Consider the following 17,512-nt stretch of genomic DNA (forward strand, 5'->3'; position numbering starts at 1 on the left):
TTACATGCAGATGGACACTAAATACCTGTTCTAGATGTTTAAGTCTGTGTTGTATTTACACACGCACACACGCACAAGCGTGAGCTAATGCCGTTTGATCGTATGACTGATGATGACGTCACGTCATTAAATAGCAGGCATCATTTGGGACAGGACCGGTCACACAAACTCTTCAGCGATGTGGATCAGATCTTTTGCTCAGGTGTGTTTTTGTTTTCTCTGAGCAGCTGGCCGGTCGAGGGTTAATCAAAGGCCGTGATCACCTGATGTGGGTCCTCCTGCAGTTTATCTCGGGCAGTATTCAGAAGAACGCTCTGGCCGACTTTCTGCCCGTCATGAAACTCTTTGACCTGCTTTATCCTGAGAAAGAGGTAAAGAACTGTCTCTGTTCATTCACAAAGCAGGCTGTGACAGACGCTTACAGTGCTCTCATACTGTTGTTGTTGTTGTTGTTATTATTATTATTTCAAGAAACTGCAAAGTGATTTCCAACATTTTATGTTTGTGTAGTAAGCGAAGTGAAAAGAGGCACTTTAAAGGGGGTTTGTTATGCATTGAATGGGGATTAATGTTAGTTTTCAGGTTGTTTGTGTGCTTGTTGAGCCCAGATGAAAGGCGATCACAGTCATTAATTCTGAGCATCTGTGAATGACAGATCTGATAGAACCACATATCAGCCTTGTGGTTTATCTCAAGATTGAACAAATACAGAGCTGCTCACCGCTCGCCCACGGGACATTTGATCAGACTGAATGTATTCATGACACCTCTGGGTCTGTCCTCAAATAAGGTTGCATCGAAAAACAAAGGCATGATTCTATCTAGTTTTGGGTGTTGCATAAAGCCGCTAGATAGAGACACAAGATGCTCATACATCCAGGAATCAGGTGAAAGGGTGTTTGTGTGTTTTCTGTGCAGTGTATTCCTGTCCCGGACATCAACAAACCTCAGTCCACACACGCCTTCGCCATGACGTGCATCTGGATCCATCTGAACCGTAAAGCTCAGAACGACAACTCCAAACTACAGATTCCCATCCCGCACTCGCTGAAACTTCATCACGAGTAAGATGCTCGCATCCGTCCGTCCGCCCGGGACCGTGAGCTGTTCTAATATCACTCTCTCCCGGTGGTTCTGTGTGTGTTCAGGTTTCTTCAGCAGAGTCTGCGCAGTAAAAGTTTGCCCATGACAGATTACAAGATCGCTCTGTTGTGTAACGCGTACTCCACAAACTCTGAATGCTTCACGCTGCCCATGGGGGTGCTGGTGGAGACCATCTACGGGAACGGCAGCATGAGGATTACTCTGCCTGGGACCAACTGCATGGCATCTGGATCGGTCACACCTCTACCCATGAACCTGCTGGACTCGCTCACTGTTCACGCTAAAATGAGGTGAGAAGTGACATCCGCACAAACACCCGCTCTTCTCATCTCACACTTTACATTCATTGAGTTTGATCTTGTGATCTCGTGAGAGAGGGGAAGCATTGGCGTCTTCATATAAGCTTTCTCCTGCCATCCCACATGCAAAAATACTGTGCTATATTGGGCTAGGCGGGATTACTGAATATTCCGTTACCGCAGAATAAAATGTCAACCGTAAGAGATTTTTTGATTCCGTGTGTTGAATGTAATTAAGTAGGCGTGGTTAACTCGGCGCTCTGCAAGTTGACCGTTATTATGAAAAAACATGTGAATTTAGTGGTCTGCTTCAGTCCGCCGCTTCTCTCACCTGTGCTCGTGCAGGCGTGCATTGATCTGCGTGTGCATATAAAAAAGCGAATTCTCAAATATTTCAGAAGTCAGGACGCTTTGTAAAGCTGTTAATAGTTTTGATAAAATGTAACTTTAAGCGAGCCAAGGCGGAAAATTGCTTGTCACGTTAAAAGCGCTTTTTTTTGCGCTGCTACTGGAAGACACTTGAGGATACTCGCAGTGCATAGACAAACGCCAGAATAAACTAATCTAAAGACTAAACCACAACACACTTTATGTGCTCGTCTAACAGAGAGTGAAGAGCCATGAAGACCTACAGGACAGACCCCATGAACCAGTTTATTACACCAGTCATATACTGCTCTCTCATTGTTTGTGCATATTCATACTTCATTGTTATACATGTTGTCAATCTTCCTACTGTATACATATGTTAAAGCCAGAAGATAAATATAAATAAATAATAAATCTGATTATCAGAACTTAATTTGATATCTTTAGTACATTTTTTATAATTGGTCTACATTCATAAATATGGTGAGCATTTAAATAAACTATTATAATTTAATTAATTAAATACATCTAAGAAAAATGATGTATAAGATATATATGAGATTGTAACTGAAATATATCGTTACCGTGAAATAAAACGATTCATTCCGTGAAACAGATTTTTGGTCATTCGGCCCAGCCCTAGTGCTATACTTGATTTCCTTTACTTTAGACTCTTGAATTGAAGTTCTAGATATTCAGTTATGTTAATGATATGGTTCAAAACACTGAAGTGCGCTACAATACTTACTACCGTTTATCAATTCACTATAGTTAATATTACAGAATGCTTTAACATATATTAACAAAAGGGTTATTGTAGTGTATTACTGGAAGTGTAATATACTCGAGAATATAGCAATTTACTACAGTTTACTATAGTAAACAATACAGAATATTACAGTATTTAATACAATTTACTTTTGCATCATACAGAGTACTTTTACTGTACTTTGCTACTATAACTGTCAAACACTACATAATACCAACATTTCTATAGTAAATAAAAAAGTACACCGCAGTATTAAGTACAGTTTTTCAGTTTACTCTAGTCAATACTACAGAAGACTGCTGTTTACTACAGTAAATAATAAAGTGTACATGAACAGCACTGCTGACATACAGCATATGTTACTGCGTCCCCCTGTGGAAAGATCTCATCCTTCAACCTGTGAGAGGATGTTCTGTGTCTCTGATGATTTGGGGTGATGATGACGATTTGGAGCTGCAGTCCAGCCAGCTCACTACAGAGATGCTGTTGTAGAGGAGACACAGAGTCAGAACTCTTGTGACACGCTCAGTATTTATAAACTTAAAAAGAATTTTACTCTCACATCTTCAGTCTGCTGCTGTTAAGCACAAGTGTTTGAGGAGCGTCTGGAGCTCATCTAGGTTACTGCAGATGATGGTCTCTGTTGGCAGTGTAGTGAAGGTGCAGTGTGTTCCTCTGTGTGAGTACAGAACATTCTGATAGTTGTGTTTTTCACTGGTGGAGGTGATTCTCTGCATGCTGGACAAATTATTCTTGGATTCTTTTTTCTCATTGATGCACATTTGACAGCTTTATTTTGACCTGTGTTCTCTGTGGGCCAACAGCAGGATTTTTTTTCTGCACTGTCTAAAAATTCATTTGTTCTTGTTTCAGTCTGATCCACAGCATCGCAACTCGTGTGATTAAACTGGCTCATGCTAAGTCCAGTCTGGCTTTGGCCCCTGCACTGGTGGAGACATACAGCAGACTGCTGGTCTACATGGAGATAGAATCTCTGGGCATCAAGGGCTTCATAAGTGAGTCTTTCATACACAAACACACACACACACACGTGATGAAATATTAAAATGTTGTGTATGAGTTCTGAATATGACCGTGTGATTCAGGTCAGCTCCTGCCGAATGTGTTCAAGTCTCACGCGTGGGGGATCCTGCACACGCTGCTGGAGATGTTCAGCTACCGGATGCATCACATTCAACCTCATTATCGCGTACAGCTCCTCTCTCACCTTCACTCGCTCGCTGCTGTTCCACAGACCAATCAGAATCAGCTGCACCTTTGGTTAGAAAACACACACACACACACACACACACACACTGCTTTATGCTTTATATTTCTGATGTGTATGTGTACTTAAAAATGATTTCTAGCTGTGTATGATCGTGTGTTGTGGTGTGTGTTTGCAGTGTTGAGAGCACAGCTCTGAGGTTGATCACGGCTTTAGGAAGTTCAGAAGTTCAGCCGCAGTTCACACGATTCCTGAGTGATCCTAAAACAGTGCTGTCTGCAGAGTCAGAGGAGCTGAACAGAGCGCTCATCCTCACGCTCGCTCGAGCTACACACGTCACAGGTGACCTTACCTTATGTTCATCAAACACCAATCGCACGTCCATCAAACACCAATCACACGCAACACAATCAAACACCAATCACACGCACATCCATCGAACAACAATCGCACGCACATCCATCAAACACCAACTGCACGCAACACAATGAAACACCAAACGCACACACGCCCATCAAACACCAAACACGCGTACGTCAATCAAACATCAAACACCGAACACACACACGTGCATCAAACACCAATCGCACGCATGTCCATAAAACACCAAACACACAAACACGTCCATCAAAACGGCAATCGCATGTAACACATTCAAACACCAAACGCATGCACGCCCATCAAACACCAATCACACCCATCAAAAACACACACGCCCACCAAACACACACACGTCCACCAAACACCATTCTTATGCACGCCCATCAAACACCAAACACGCGTGCGTCAATCAAACATCAAACACCGAACACACACACGTGCATCAAACACCAATTGCACGCATGTCCATAAAACACCAAACACACAAACACGTCCATCAAAACGGCAATCACATGTAACACATTCAAACACCAAACGCATGCACGCCCATCAAACACCAATCACACGCACACCCATCAAAAACACACACGCCCACCAAACACACACACGTCCACCAAACACCAATCGCATGCACGCCCATCAAACACCAAACACACACACGTCCACCAAACACCAATCGCATGCATGCCCATCAAACACCAATCACACGCACGCCCATCAAACACACACACGTCCACCAAACACACACACGTCCACCAAACACCAAACGCACGCACGTCCTTCAAACACACACATGTCCATCAAACACCAAACACACACACGTATATCAAACACCATTTGCATGCACGTCCATCAAACAGTTAGGATTGTGGTCTATCACTGAAAAGTGTCCATGTTTGTGTATGAGGGTTAACATTGACTGTATGTTTGTGTTGTGTGTTGTTGTATAATGTGTGTGTGGTGCAGATTTCTTCACAGGATCAGACTCTATTCAGGGAACCTGGTGTAAAGACATCCTTCAAACCATCATGAACTTCACACCTCATAACTGGGCATCTCACACGCTCAGCTGTTTCCCCGCTCCGCTGCAGGTACACTGTTCACATCACTACACGTCACTTTGTACACAGCACGTTTCATGTACACTCACCATAAACAACTGCGTTTTATACAACTCTTTAAGATTTAATTATTTCACTGTGTGTACCTCACCGTTCAGAGCATTTCAGTGTCATGAGGCCTAAAATGATGATTCAGTCATGTTTCTCCTCCACCTCCATTATAATGGTGCACTAAATGTGACACAACCTGAATACCCAGAGCCATCACATGAAGTGAAATCACGCCCGAGTCTCATTTCTTTCATTTGTTTCCAGGCTTTCTTCAAGCAGAACAATGTTCCTCAGGAGAGCCGCTTTAACCTGAAGAAGAATGTAGAGGAGGAGTACAGGAAGTGGAAGTCCATGACCAATGAGAATGACATCATCACACACTTCTCCATGCAGGGCTCACCGCCGCTCTTCCTCTGTCTGCTGTGGAAAATGCTGCTGGAGACTGACCACATAAACCAGATCGGCTTCAGGTCAGAAAACACATGCAGACGTTTAACAAGATCACACCAGCCATGACAGATAGGATGAAAGAAGTAGAGAGCAGTGTTTATCATTGATGCATTCTGTCGTGGCTTGTGTGTTGAGTCACAAAACTTGGGCTGTCACAGCTCGGGGCTGCAGTGTGTCAGTGTTATAAAGAGAGGTTATGTGTGTGTGTGAGGAGCGCAGCTGCAGTGTTTTAATGTTGTTAAGTTTGTGTGTGTATGTGTGAGGAGCCCAGCTGCAGTTTGTCAGTGTTATAAAGAGAGGTTCTGTTGAGCTGAATGAAGGGTTCTGCTTTAGACCACAGTCACGAGTTCTGTCTCACAACACCAGCCTTACAGCGGGTCACTGAGTTCTTCCTCAACACTTAACTCAATAGAACTAGTGTGACTGCTGCTGCGCTGCGCGTTCACACCAGACGCGACTTGCGTGAATAAATTGAGCTATTCACCTGTAGTAGGACGCTTGAACATTTTGAGTTTACTCACTTCATCCACGCATGAAATTATCTTCACAACAGACGCAGTGGGGTCATGGGAGGGGCTTCTGCCAGGCGGCTCCAGTCTTGTGTGTATATATATATATATATATATAGCTCAAATTGAGTAAAGAGCGTTTTTTACAACTTACCAGATTGTCCGACCTCCTCACTCACTTTCTTCCCAGCAAGATAATTTTTTCCTGTTTCTATAAAAGTGAGATGTATTGATTTCTGCCTCCGCTTGCTACGTGTGTTCCATGATTTGCTGAACTGATTCATATGAGACTGTGTGTAGAGATGAAATAATGGAATGACCTCTTTAAATGGGTCATTCCCACAAAACCATTGAATATCATGACAGTAAACATTTGAATTATAGAACATATAATTCAGTAACACACAAAGAAATAATAATGATAAACACCATTGTGTTCTCTATCTCTTACAAAGCGTAATTTTGACATACAGTAGGAATGAATGATGTGTTTTATTGCTTTTTCTGATGATATTCTCATCTCCGTAACATGTGCTGATTTGTATACGTGCATGTTGTAGTTTAAACAGAGCAACATTAAGATAATAAAACTATTGTATGTTCCAATAGTTTATCACAAATGACAAAAAATGTACACAATATTCATGTATACTTAAAATTGTGGAAAACAAAGTGTCCATGCCTGATATTCTCATGCTGTTTAACACACAGATTTATTTACATGAAGTTTGATTTTATGTGAAGAAACACATCTGAAGAACCTTTCCTAAGTCTAGCCTATGACTCTATATTTTTTTAGTTTAAAGCTTAATATTCAACATGTATTTCTTTGTAGATTTTTTTCATTCTTATTACTGATACAGGTAGTTTTACACATTTCATTATTTAACATTTTCCATTAAAATATATATCATTCATGTCTGCAAAATGTTTAACAAACATGCTATGGGATGTACAGTTTGAAATGGTTACGGTGATGAGCAGTTTAAGGCCTTCTTTTGTAAAAACAATTGTTCAAAGTTGTGTTAAACTGCCAGTAGAAAGTAATACTTTGAAGTGTTGATGCGCGTGTTTCTAAGAAATTCATTTGTGACATCTTGAAACCAACAGAGATTGGTAGAGAATCACCTAAATAAAGATTCACACGGAAACCTTCAGCTTAATGATTTCTAAAACAAAAGAACAAATTGCTGATTTGATAAATGTTCATCAGTAGCGTTTACGCTGAATGTGTAGGCAGAATTTGTACATTTGTTTTTATTATGTGCTCACAAAATGTAAAGTTCTGAGGTCAAATAAAACTGTGTTCTTGTGTGTCTGTTGTGGTTCAGGGTTCTGGAGCGTATCGGAGCGCGTGCGCTGGTGGCTCATGTGCGGACGTTTGCAGACTTTCTGGTGTACGAGTTCTCCACGTCAGCGGGGGGGCAGCAGCTGAACAAGTGTATTGAGATTCTGAACGATATGGTGTGGAAGTATAACATCGTGACCCTGGACAGACTCATCCTCTGCCTGGTGAGCATGAAACACACACATGGTCTTCCTGTTACAGCTCTGAGCGTCTCATCTCAACACCTCTGTGGACCCCCTAAAAAAGGAGTTCTAACAGGGTTGACAGATCTGTGTAACAAGATCAGCAAAGATTCTGAGTCAATTAAGTTGTAAATTTGACTCTTAAAGTTAGTTCATGACCTCACAAGAGCTGGAGTCACATAGATGCTCCAGGACTGTACAGTCGGACATATAGGTCTGTGCTAAGAATAAATTAGCCAGTTTAGCCTTCGTGTGACAGACCTGCGTTTTTGTGTGAAGTGTGTGTGTCACTGTGTTTGTTTGTGTAACAAAATGCAGCTCCTATTAGAGCTCCTGTCCCGCAACTGGTCAGCTCCTCATTGGACTGATAATGAAACAGCGCCTCCTTTGTGGCTCAATGGTCTGTTGATGATAAGAGCAGTGTTGATGTTTCCAGTGATTCAGCTGTTTGGGTTCTAGATTCATTGAGCTGTTAGTGGAGCGTAATGAGAGGAGACACACACACACACACACACACACACACACACACACCCGTCCTGCTGTGTCTCTGTGTTCTGAAGGGGTTTAATGATATAAACATGACTCGAGTGTCTTCAGACATGTTTGTATGTGTTCACGCAGGCTATGAGAAGTCATGAAGGAAACGAAGCTCAGGTGTGTTACTTCATCATACAACTCCTCCTCCTCAAACCCAACGACTTCCGCAACCGCGTCAGTGATTTTGTGAAGGAAAACGCTCCTGAACACTGGCTACAGAGCGACTGGCACACCAAACACATGACGTATCACAAGGTAACACACACACACACACAGAGGATAGATGTGATATTAGAGTGAATTGTATTCTTTATCATGTACACACACATGTACACAGTGGTCCCCTTACATGGAATTCATCATGTTGTTTCTACAGTAGCCCTAAACAGACAAACTGCTCTTTAGAACGCGTTTCATAAATGCATTATTTCTATATTTCTGCAAAGAAACAAACATGTGATGACATCTCAGTTCTGTGTCAGCCACCGCAGTGCTTCAAAAGGGAGGAGGGGTGAAGAGAGTTTGGCAGGTTTGTCTTCAAGTAAATGCATTTGCTAATGTTTGCCAGTGTAAGCACACGCAGGCATCTATATCATATCACGCCTGGTTTCTCTGTCTGGTGGGTGTAGATGTCAGGCCACTGGGTAATCCTGTCAGTTCAAGTCTGGATCCATTGAGTGAGCATGTACACGACAGGTTCATGGTGTTAAAGTCAACTTTTTCAAAAACAATTGCGGTCCTAGACAGTGAGTGACCTGACATGTTCAAATTTAATCTGATTTTTTCTAGTCAGTCAAAAAGCAAGCAAACAAAATGTGCTACCTTACATCAGTAATGCGGTCAGGGGGAGCTTTCTGCCTCTTGTTAAACTCCGCACACAAAAACGTGTCACAATGTTTTTATACAGATTGAATTTGATTCTGCTAATCTCTCTCTCTCTCTCTCTCTCTCTGCAGAAGTATCCAGAGAAACTGTATTTTGAAGGTTTGGCCGATCAAGTGAACCCCCCCATCCAGCTGCAGTCACAGTATCTGCCCATCTACTTCGGTAACGTGTGTCTGCGGTTCCTGCCAGTGTTTGACATCGTCATCCATCGCTTCCTCGAGCTGCTTCCTGTGTCCAAATCTCTGGAGACACTGCTGGATCACCTGGGAGGACTTTACAAGTTTCACGGTGAGACTTTGTCACATTGTTTCTTTGTCTGGACATTGCATTCATTGACGACGCTCGCTGTTCTCGTGCAGATCGACCTGTGACGTACCTGTACAACACACTTCATTACTACGAGCGCCACCTGCGAGATCGCTCCAACCTGAAGAGGAAACTGGTTCACGCCATCATGAGTTCACTGAAGGACAACCGCACACCCGGCTGGTGCCTCAGCGAGACGTATCTGAAGTGTGGAATGAACCCCAGAGAGGACAGCGTCTGGATTCCAGACGACACTTACTACTGCAAACTCATCGGACGACTCGTAGATAATATCCTTTACAGACGGTTTGATAAATCCTGACGGTCGAGTGTGTTCTTGTCAGTGTTGGTTCAGTTTCTTTAACTGCTGTCACCCATGGCAGGTAAATCTCCCGGTCCGTTTCCTAACTGTGACTGGCGCTTCAACGAGTTCCCAAACCCGGCGGCTCACGCTCTACACGTCACCTGCGTGGAGCTCATGGCTCTGGCCGTGACGGGGAAAGATGTTGGAAACGCTCTGCTCAATGTCGTGCTAAAGAGGTTTGAGACGTTCACGTTCTCTTCACAGGCCTGATGTGGTCATCTGATTGTGACATGTGTTGATGTGTGTTGTGTTGCAGTCAGCCTCTGGTTCCTCGTGAGAGCATCACTGCATGGATGAACGCTATTGGACTGGTCATCACCGCTCTGCCTGTACGCAACTTTCCTTGTCACTCTTGCTTTATTGTGTTTTTTTGCGAGTACACTCTTAAAAAGAAAGGTGCTTCAATACGTTCTTGGATGCCATAGAAGAACCCTTTGGTTCCATTAAGAACCTTTAACCTTAATGGTCACGAAACTTTGAAGAGTTTGGTTCCAAAATGAGATGGCTCCATTTTTAACTTTTTTCAAAAATCATGTTTTGTATGATGTCATCATGTTGTATAGTGAGTTATTATGGCTTAAATCAAAACAAACTAGCTGCGGTTTCATTAATATTCATTAGAATCCACAAAAAAAAACATGATTTTTGAAATTTGAGTTATTTCATTTTGGAATCAAACTCTGCACATGTGTCATTTTTGTAACTTGTAATCAAGTTTTTGTACTTATAAAGGGATTTGATTGACACCTAAAGAACTTTTCTGTTTCACAAAAGATCCTTCAGATGGTCAAGAAAGAGACAATTCTTTAAAGAACCTTTGACCGCATGCTTCTATGTGGAACCAGAGCTATTTCTTGTATGGCATCGGTGTGAAGAAGCTCTCAAGCAGCTTTATTTGTAGGAGAGCAGGTGACATGTGAGCGGTTCATGTGTGTTTGAACATCAGATCTATTGCTCAGTGTTTCTCACCTGACTCGTGCTCTCTCTCAGGAGCCGTACTGGATCGTCCTTCATGACCGGATCGTGAGTGTGATCAGCAGTCCTGTTCTGAGTTCAGAGTCGGAGTGGGTGGGTTATCCCTTTCAGCTGTTGGATTTCACAGCGTGTCATCGCTCGTATTCAGAGATGCACTGCAGTTACGTGCTGGCGCTGGCACACGCCGTCTGGCATCACTCCAGCATCGGACAACTCTCACTCATACCCAAGTAAGAGTCCATTCATTTCACATAAACTCAGCTGTGTCAGGTCATGTGTGTTCAGGGTGTTCTCATAGACATGATCAGTTGAGGCGGTCAGAGGTCGCTCTGTAACGTGCTTTAAAGACAGCAGTGCCTGTGTAGACAGTGATTGGTGAACTCGACTGAACTGCACATGTAGGCAGCAGACGGTGATGAAGCTCATTGTCCTAAAATCTGTGAATGTGCTGGAGTTGATTGTCTTACTTACACAGAAGACATGTGTCTGCTAAAGGTGTGTTAGAAGTACATTAGCATACAGATGATGACAAATCTACAGACACAGACTGGCATGTGAAGACTCCTGTGGGGGAGGAGTCAGATGCTCTGTTGGTTTTCATGCGTCTGACAGAACTGTACGTCTGTTATATTCTGTGTTGTGACGTCTGGGATCACATGAACACACGCACGCACAGACACAGATGGATAACTGTGCTTCTGCAGGAGGGAGGTGTGAATTAGCAGGAGTAACACAGCGAGTCTTTAAAGTGTCTGACACACACGTCATCTGCAGTAGGCCTAACACACATCATCTAATACTAAATATATCATTTGATATGGAAAAATATTACTTGTCGTAATAATAATAGAACTTGAGCTAAAAATGATAAACAGTATATGGTATTAATGGACATGGAATTATTGCAAGTTTTTCTCTGTGCACTGATAAAATTGAACTGAATGTTGGATTGTAAGAGACTGTCAATTATTCATATTAAAACAGCACTACAGAGAGAATGAACACGGTCAACTCTAAGAGTCCACGGAAATAATAAGTCGGGCTGCTACATGAAAAGAGAAAAGATCTGGTGGGGATAAAAGAAAAGAGATATTCAGGTCTGTGCAGTATTATTCTGGAGGGTTGTGTCTGAAGTCATACACATGCAGTCTCTTGCTATGAACTGGATAGATGATGCTTCTTTAGTCTAGTTTTAAACCCATTGAGTGTGTCTGTATCCCAAACATGGCTGAGGAGGAGATTCTAGAGGTTAAGAGTCAAGTGTGAGAAGGATCTATCACCTTCAGAAGATTTTGATATTCTGGGAACTATGAACAGACCAGAGTTTAGTGACCGTAGCGTGCACCATGGATTGTAATCTGTCAATAGTTCAGAGTCGCTAGACCATTCAATGCTTTATAAACTATGAGCAGGATTTTTAAGTCTATTCAGAATTTATAAGTAGCAGGTGCAGTGATGATAGAACTGGGTTATCTTTGATCTGGTGAGCAGTCTGCAGTCTGAACGAGTCAGAGTTTATTCAACATATATTTACAATAATCTGCTCCTGAAGTCATGAATGCATGAATAAGTTTCTCTGCATCTAAAGAAGAAGCTACAAAATTTGAGCTGATTATGAAATTAAAACTCTGCACGAGCAGCTTGGCTTTATCTTGCTTTTATTTAGTCAAGTTATTTCCATATGTTCGAAGACGTGTAGTGCAGTCATAAACACATTAACCCCTAAACACAGCCCTTATTGGCTCCGTTTAACCAGTCAGGTCTGGGTCTGGGATGGGGAGACCTGTCAATCAATCTAGCACTGAGATGTGATGACTCATGAGTGACGATAAAGGACTAGATTTTATATTGAAGCGATGGCAGTGCTGAAGTCGCCCGAATATATATTGCATGGTACTGGGAGAGTAACTCAAATCTCACAACGTGGTTTACACATGTGGTGACGGACGACTCCAAGACTTGGTAAATATAACTATAAGTGAATTCACGGCACAGTTGAATGATTTAATCAAACCGAAAATGGGATTCATCATCTGTTCATCATGAACACACATTTAGACTGTACAGACTGCTCTGGCATACACGCCCATGACAGCTGCTGAATTGTGCCTTATATGTTCTGAAATATATACTTCACTAAAGACATACTGTAGTTCTGTCAGATGTCAAGGCAACTCTCAACGGTAAGCGCTTTACTGCTAATGCTGTTTCTTTTGTGTTCTGTATTATTAGCATGAATTGTACATTTTTGGCTGCCGTGTTGTGTGCATGAGTGTAAAATGTCTACTTGCTGCTTTCTGATTCATTATAGTTGGCACAAACATTCCCAGAGTCATGCATGCGTTTTTTGAGGGTTAAAGTTGGTTAATTTCTTGATTGACGCTTTTAAGTGGTTTCTGGACACATGAGTCATATTGTCTAACTCTATTTAATGCATTTGCTATGTTTGATCTGTTTTCCTGGTTTTTATTATATTTCGTCATCTTGTCATAATTCGTTTAAGGAGATAAAATGGTCATGATCATCGTTGATTGACATTGAAGCAAATTTCGATCACATTATTTTGGCAGTTCAAATTTTGGCTGGTTTTTGTTGGAGTGAAAAACTGAATGAAATTGAACCTACATCAACCAATCAGAAGAGGTTCTCACACTGCTCATGGATCTGAATTCCAGCTTCAGTGCAGCTTTACTATTGAATAAATAACAGAACCACATGAAGCAATTCTGACAAACTGTCAGGTCACTTCTCTCACAAGGTCTGCACAGTAGTGTAAGCCTTGATCGTACATTTGTAGTTGATGTAGTCTTGACTTTCTGATGGTCCTGCTCCAGTACATGAACATCTTCAGCTATTATCCAGCTCTTCATTTCTCTTTGAATGTTTTTTGTTTCACATGAGATCAGTGAATAATTGTGCTTGTGTTAGTGATTTGTTTACATTTACACTGATGTTATGACCTCCAGCTTCACATTCGTCCGCGTGTGTCTGAGCGTAATGATGTCATAGTTGCTGATGAGGTCACATGTGTGATGTCATATCATTTGAATCCAGTATTACTGTGTTAACAGTCTTCAGTTAAGACTTGTCCACACCAGGACGATAATCGCGCTCGTTAATCATGGACGTTTAACACCTCGTGACCAATCAAAGGGGGCGCCGATGTGAGTGTGTACAGCTTCAGGCTCGTTTTGTTTGAAGCGCCGCATTTAAAACTGGACGACCAATGAGATTGACCCTTCAGTTCACATGTCTGGAGCAGAAGTTACAGTAAAACACAACTTAGTGGAAGAGGTAGCTAGATGAATTCTTCTTCTGTGTGAATGTCAGAAGCATAAAGTCCACCTTGTGTTCTGGGGTATTTCTGATCTTCATTATTTTCATTAAGCGTCATCTTTGTCCGGGAGTGAATTTGCACGTTCACTCAGCTCATCGTGGGTTCATCAAACTTTATGAAGGATCTAGGATTTTACTTCCTCTCTGCACATTATTTAAAAACACACATCCTTCACTACACCGTTCTCAATGTAAAACGTCTTTAGATTTCATTGTGTGTTTGTTTTTTGTGCTAAAAGTGTGTGTGTTTGATGGTGATTGAGAGGTGTGTTTGTGTGTGACAGGTTCCTGAATGAGGTTCTGAAGCCCATCGTGAAGACAGAGTTCCAGCTGTTGTATGTGTATCATCTGGTGGGGCCGTTCCTTCAGCGCTTCCAACAGGAGAGAACCAGATGCATGCTGGAGGTACACACACACACACACACACACACACACACACACACGGACACAATCTGTGTGCGTTCATTTCATCTCATCAAAATATTTCTGCCGTCCTGAAAAATTCACTACCATTCAGACTCAAATGTGAGTTTGCCTGCTCTATCCCATGAGCCTTTGCTCTGAACACAGTCAGAGTCTCTCACTCATTGAAGCAGACAGAACTGATGGAGCAGGCATGCATCTCTTTTTCTCTTTCAACGATTTAAGTGTTTGTGAATCATCAGTGTTTTCATCCGCCCTCAGATTGTTCCAAACCTGTATAAATGTGTTGTTCTGATGAACACACAGGAAAAATTTGGTAGAACGTCAGTAACCAAACAGATCTCAATCCCCATCGACTCCCATAATATGTATTTTCCCTTGTGTGATAGTAAATGGGGAATGAGATCTGCAAAATCTTCCTGTGTGTTCTTTTATACAGGTTTGGAACAATCTGATGGTGAGTAAACAAAATGGTCATTTTGGGGTGAATTATCTCTTTAAATACTCTTGTGTTTTTGCTCTGTTGAATGTGCTGTTGTGAATGGTCAGATTTCATTATAAATGACCTTTTATGTGAAGAAAGAATCATGATTCAACGATTAAATCACATCCATCAATATTCAGCAGACTGCTGCTTCCAGTCACATGACTCACATGCTCAAATCTTATTGGTAGTTTTTTTGTTTGTCAGATGAAATAAACACATCTACCTACTGTCTGAATAAACTGATATGGTATTTTCAGGTGAATGTTATTCACAGTGTTCATTGGTATTTTTCTCAGTATCTTATTGTTTTGTGTGTAGTAATGATAATGTTGAATGAAGGAGCAGGTGTCAAGATATCTAGGGTTTCTTCTCATCCTCAATGTCTGCCCAAACTTGAGAAAGGCTTCAATCAACTTCTGAGAGTAGATGGAATAACTCAAAACATCTGATTCTTCATCATCGAAGCAGTTTATTAAAATCTTTCAGCAACAACTTGATATTCCTTTGCTTGTTTCAGAGTTTAATTCAAATGCTTACTCAGATGCTTAGCTTAACAACCAAAAAATATATAAACATATATGAGTCACTACACACAATAATATTTAAGGATGTTAAACTCATTTCAAATACAACCATTGTTACTAGAATACTCACAAATCACAAAGTACAACACATAGCGCTTCAACAGCACACTGAACAAAATGCATTTACTGCACATGGCCTGTTAACATATAAGATGCTAAACCAGCTAAATCTAACAAACAACTTTTAAACAATCTGTAGTCACAAAAGAAATGAGTCTTTATCCTACCAGTAGCATCTCAAAGTGGATGAACACATTGTGGCTTTTCCCAGCTGTCTTATAACAGACTGATCATGTGGTTTACTCCAAACTCAATGGCTGCATCCCTGTATGCTTTAATAATCTTTCTCCTTTGGTTTTATTACCAGTATCAACACCAACTGGTGTAGGAGAAGCACATTCACTTTTCTAACTGCACACTGAAAATCAAACAAGCACACCTTGCTCTATGGAACATGTGAGGTTCTAATAGCCAATCAGCTTTCTTGTTTCTTCCAGGTTGCTCTGTGTGCCCACAACCAATAGTATCCATTCACTTTGATCTTTAAACAAAACTCATTTCATCTTCTTTTTCTTTATTTAATAATGATGAATTTATTTTATATTTTTTAAACACAATTTCAAGTTTAGCTCAACAGCAGGTGATGATGATGATGAATGTGTTTCTCTTTCAGATCGGTGTGGCGTTTTATGAGATGCTTCAGACTGTGGATCAACACTCTAAACATCTGTCCTTTATGGATCCCATCTGTGACTTTCTTTACCACATCAAATACATGTTCACTGGAGACAGCGTCAAAGACCAGGTAACATTTACACACTCGTGACTCGTGTCCATTGAGCAAAACAATCTCAAAGATGGTTCACTCCAAAAGAAAATCAGTCATTTATTAAAGGCTGAGTAAATGATGAAATCATTTTTATTTTGATGTCACTGAGCTGATTAACTTTATTAAATTCAGTGATTTTAGAGTTTGTCTTTGCTGTCTGCAAAACATGTTTTTTGAAGGCTCCGGTGAACTGTGACCTCAGTGATTTTCTCTCTGTCTGTCGGTCTGTAGGTGGAGCGGATCATCTGTTCACTGAGGCCGGCGATGAGACTCCGTCTCCGCTTCATCACTCACATCAGTAAGATGGAGCCAGCAGCCGCCGTTTCCATGGCGACCACCATCCCTCAGCCGGCGAGCGTCTCATCCCCGGCGCCTCAGAGTGGAGCTGGAGCGTCCAGTATTCCTCTGTCAGCGGCTCAGTGAGGTGAAGACAGACGAGATGACAGCATTTCATGTTCACTAGTGAACTATTTCTTTTCTTTTTTGCTTTCTTGGTTTTTTGAACTTTTATTACATTGAGAGGATACAGATACAGATACAAGAGAACAGAAACATTACCCCCCACACTACCCCAATCCAAACTCAATACGTAAATATAGAGTCTAATCAAAGTTTAGAAAGTCATCACCTTTGTACATATTTACATCAACAAACGAGACGCTACAAGTATAAATGATGTTCACACAGTGCAGGTTCTTCTTCTCTATATTTAAATAAATAAAGATCAGATTCATAATCCGAAATACATCACACAAGGGTTTCACTGAGGAACGTATGACACTTGTTAGGGAATGTTTGTATTTAATGCTTCGATTCCGGCCTGAAATGAAGATTGTTGAGCACATTTGAGTCGGGTCACATTGCATCGCTGCAGGGGGTTGTGTCCATGGGACATTCACATCCACAGAACTGAAGAAAAGAGCCGGAACCACTTCATCCAGCGGAACGCCACAGACTTTCATTTCTCATTAAAACTTTAGTGTAAACTTTGATAGAAAAATTCTTATTTTATATCAAATAAAAGTGTTTTTGTCT

At 41.4% G+C, this 17,512-nt stretch overlaps 1 protein-coding gene across 2 annotated transcripts in view; it reads left to right on the forward strand.

The window, feature by feature from the left end:
- The window catches only part of med23 (mediator complex subunit 23), a 29,402-nt gene that overhangs the window by 11,885 nt on the left and 5 nt on the right, over window positions 1-17,512 (forward strand). For both annotated transcript variants that reach the window (XM_056764196.1, XM_056764198.1), the window contains 18 exons: window positions 228-371; window positions 919-1,064; window positions 1,149-1,394; window positions 3,415-3,557; window positions 3,648-3,822; window positions 3,948-4,111; window positions 5,117-5,241; window positions 5,527-5,732; window positions 7,553-7,733; window positions 8,373-8,543; window positions 9,245-9,461; window positions 9,533-9,769; window positions 9,854-10,019; window positions 10,100-10,172; window positions 10,834-11,048; window positions 14,439-14,559; window positions 16,322-16,453; window positions 16,709-17,512. The exon at window positions 16,709-17,512 is cut by the window's right edge and continues 5 nt beyond it. In XM_056764196.1, coding sequence (XP_056620174.1) covers window positions 228-371; window positions 919-1,064; window positions 1,149-1,394; window positions 3,415-3,557; window positions 3,648-3,822; window positions 3,948-4,111; window positions 5,117-5,241; window positions 5,527-5,732; window positions 7,553-7,733; window positions 8,373-8,543; window positions 9,245-9,461; window positions 9,533-9,769; window positions 9,854-10,019; window positions 10,100-10,172; window positions 10,834-11,048; window positions 14,439-14,559; window positions 16,322-16,453; window positions 16,709-16,900 — 3,054 coding nt within the window. In that variant the 3' untranslated portion in view covers window positions 16,901-17,512. The remainder of the gene's footprint in view (window positions 1-227; window positions 372-918; window positions 1,065-1,148; window positions 1,395-3,414; window positions 3,558-3,647; window positions 3,823-3,947; window positions 4,112-5,116; window positions 5,242-5,526; window positions 5,733-7,552; window positions 7,734-8,372; window positions 8,544-9,244; window positions 9,462-9,532; window positions 9,770-9,853; window positions 10,020-10,099; window positions 10,173-10,833; window positions 11,049-14,438; window positions 14,560-16,321; window positions 16,454-16,708) is intronic.

This window comes from Triplophysa dalaica, chromosome 13, assembly GCF_015846415.1.
Source record: "Triplophysa dalaica isolate WHDGS20190420 chromosome 13, ASM1584641v1, whole genome shotgun sequence".
Taxonomy (NCBI): domain Eukaryota; kingdom Metazoa; phylum Chordata; class Actinopteri; order Cypriniformes; family Nemacheilidae; genus Triplophysa; species Triplophysa dalaica.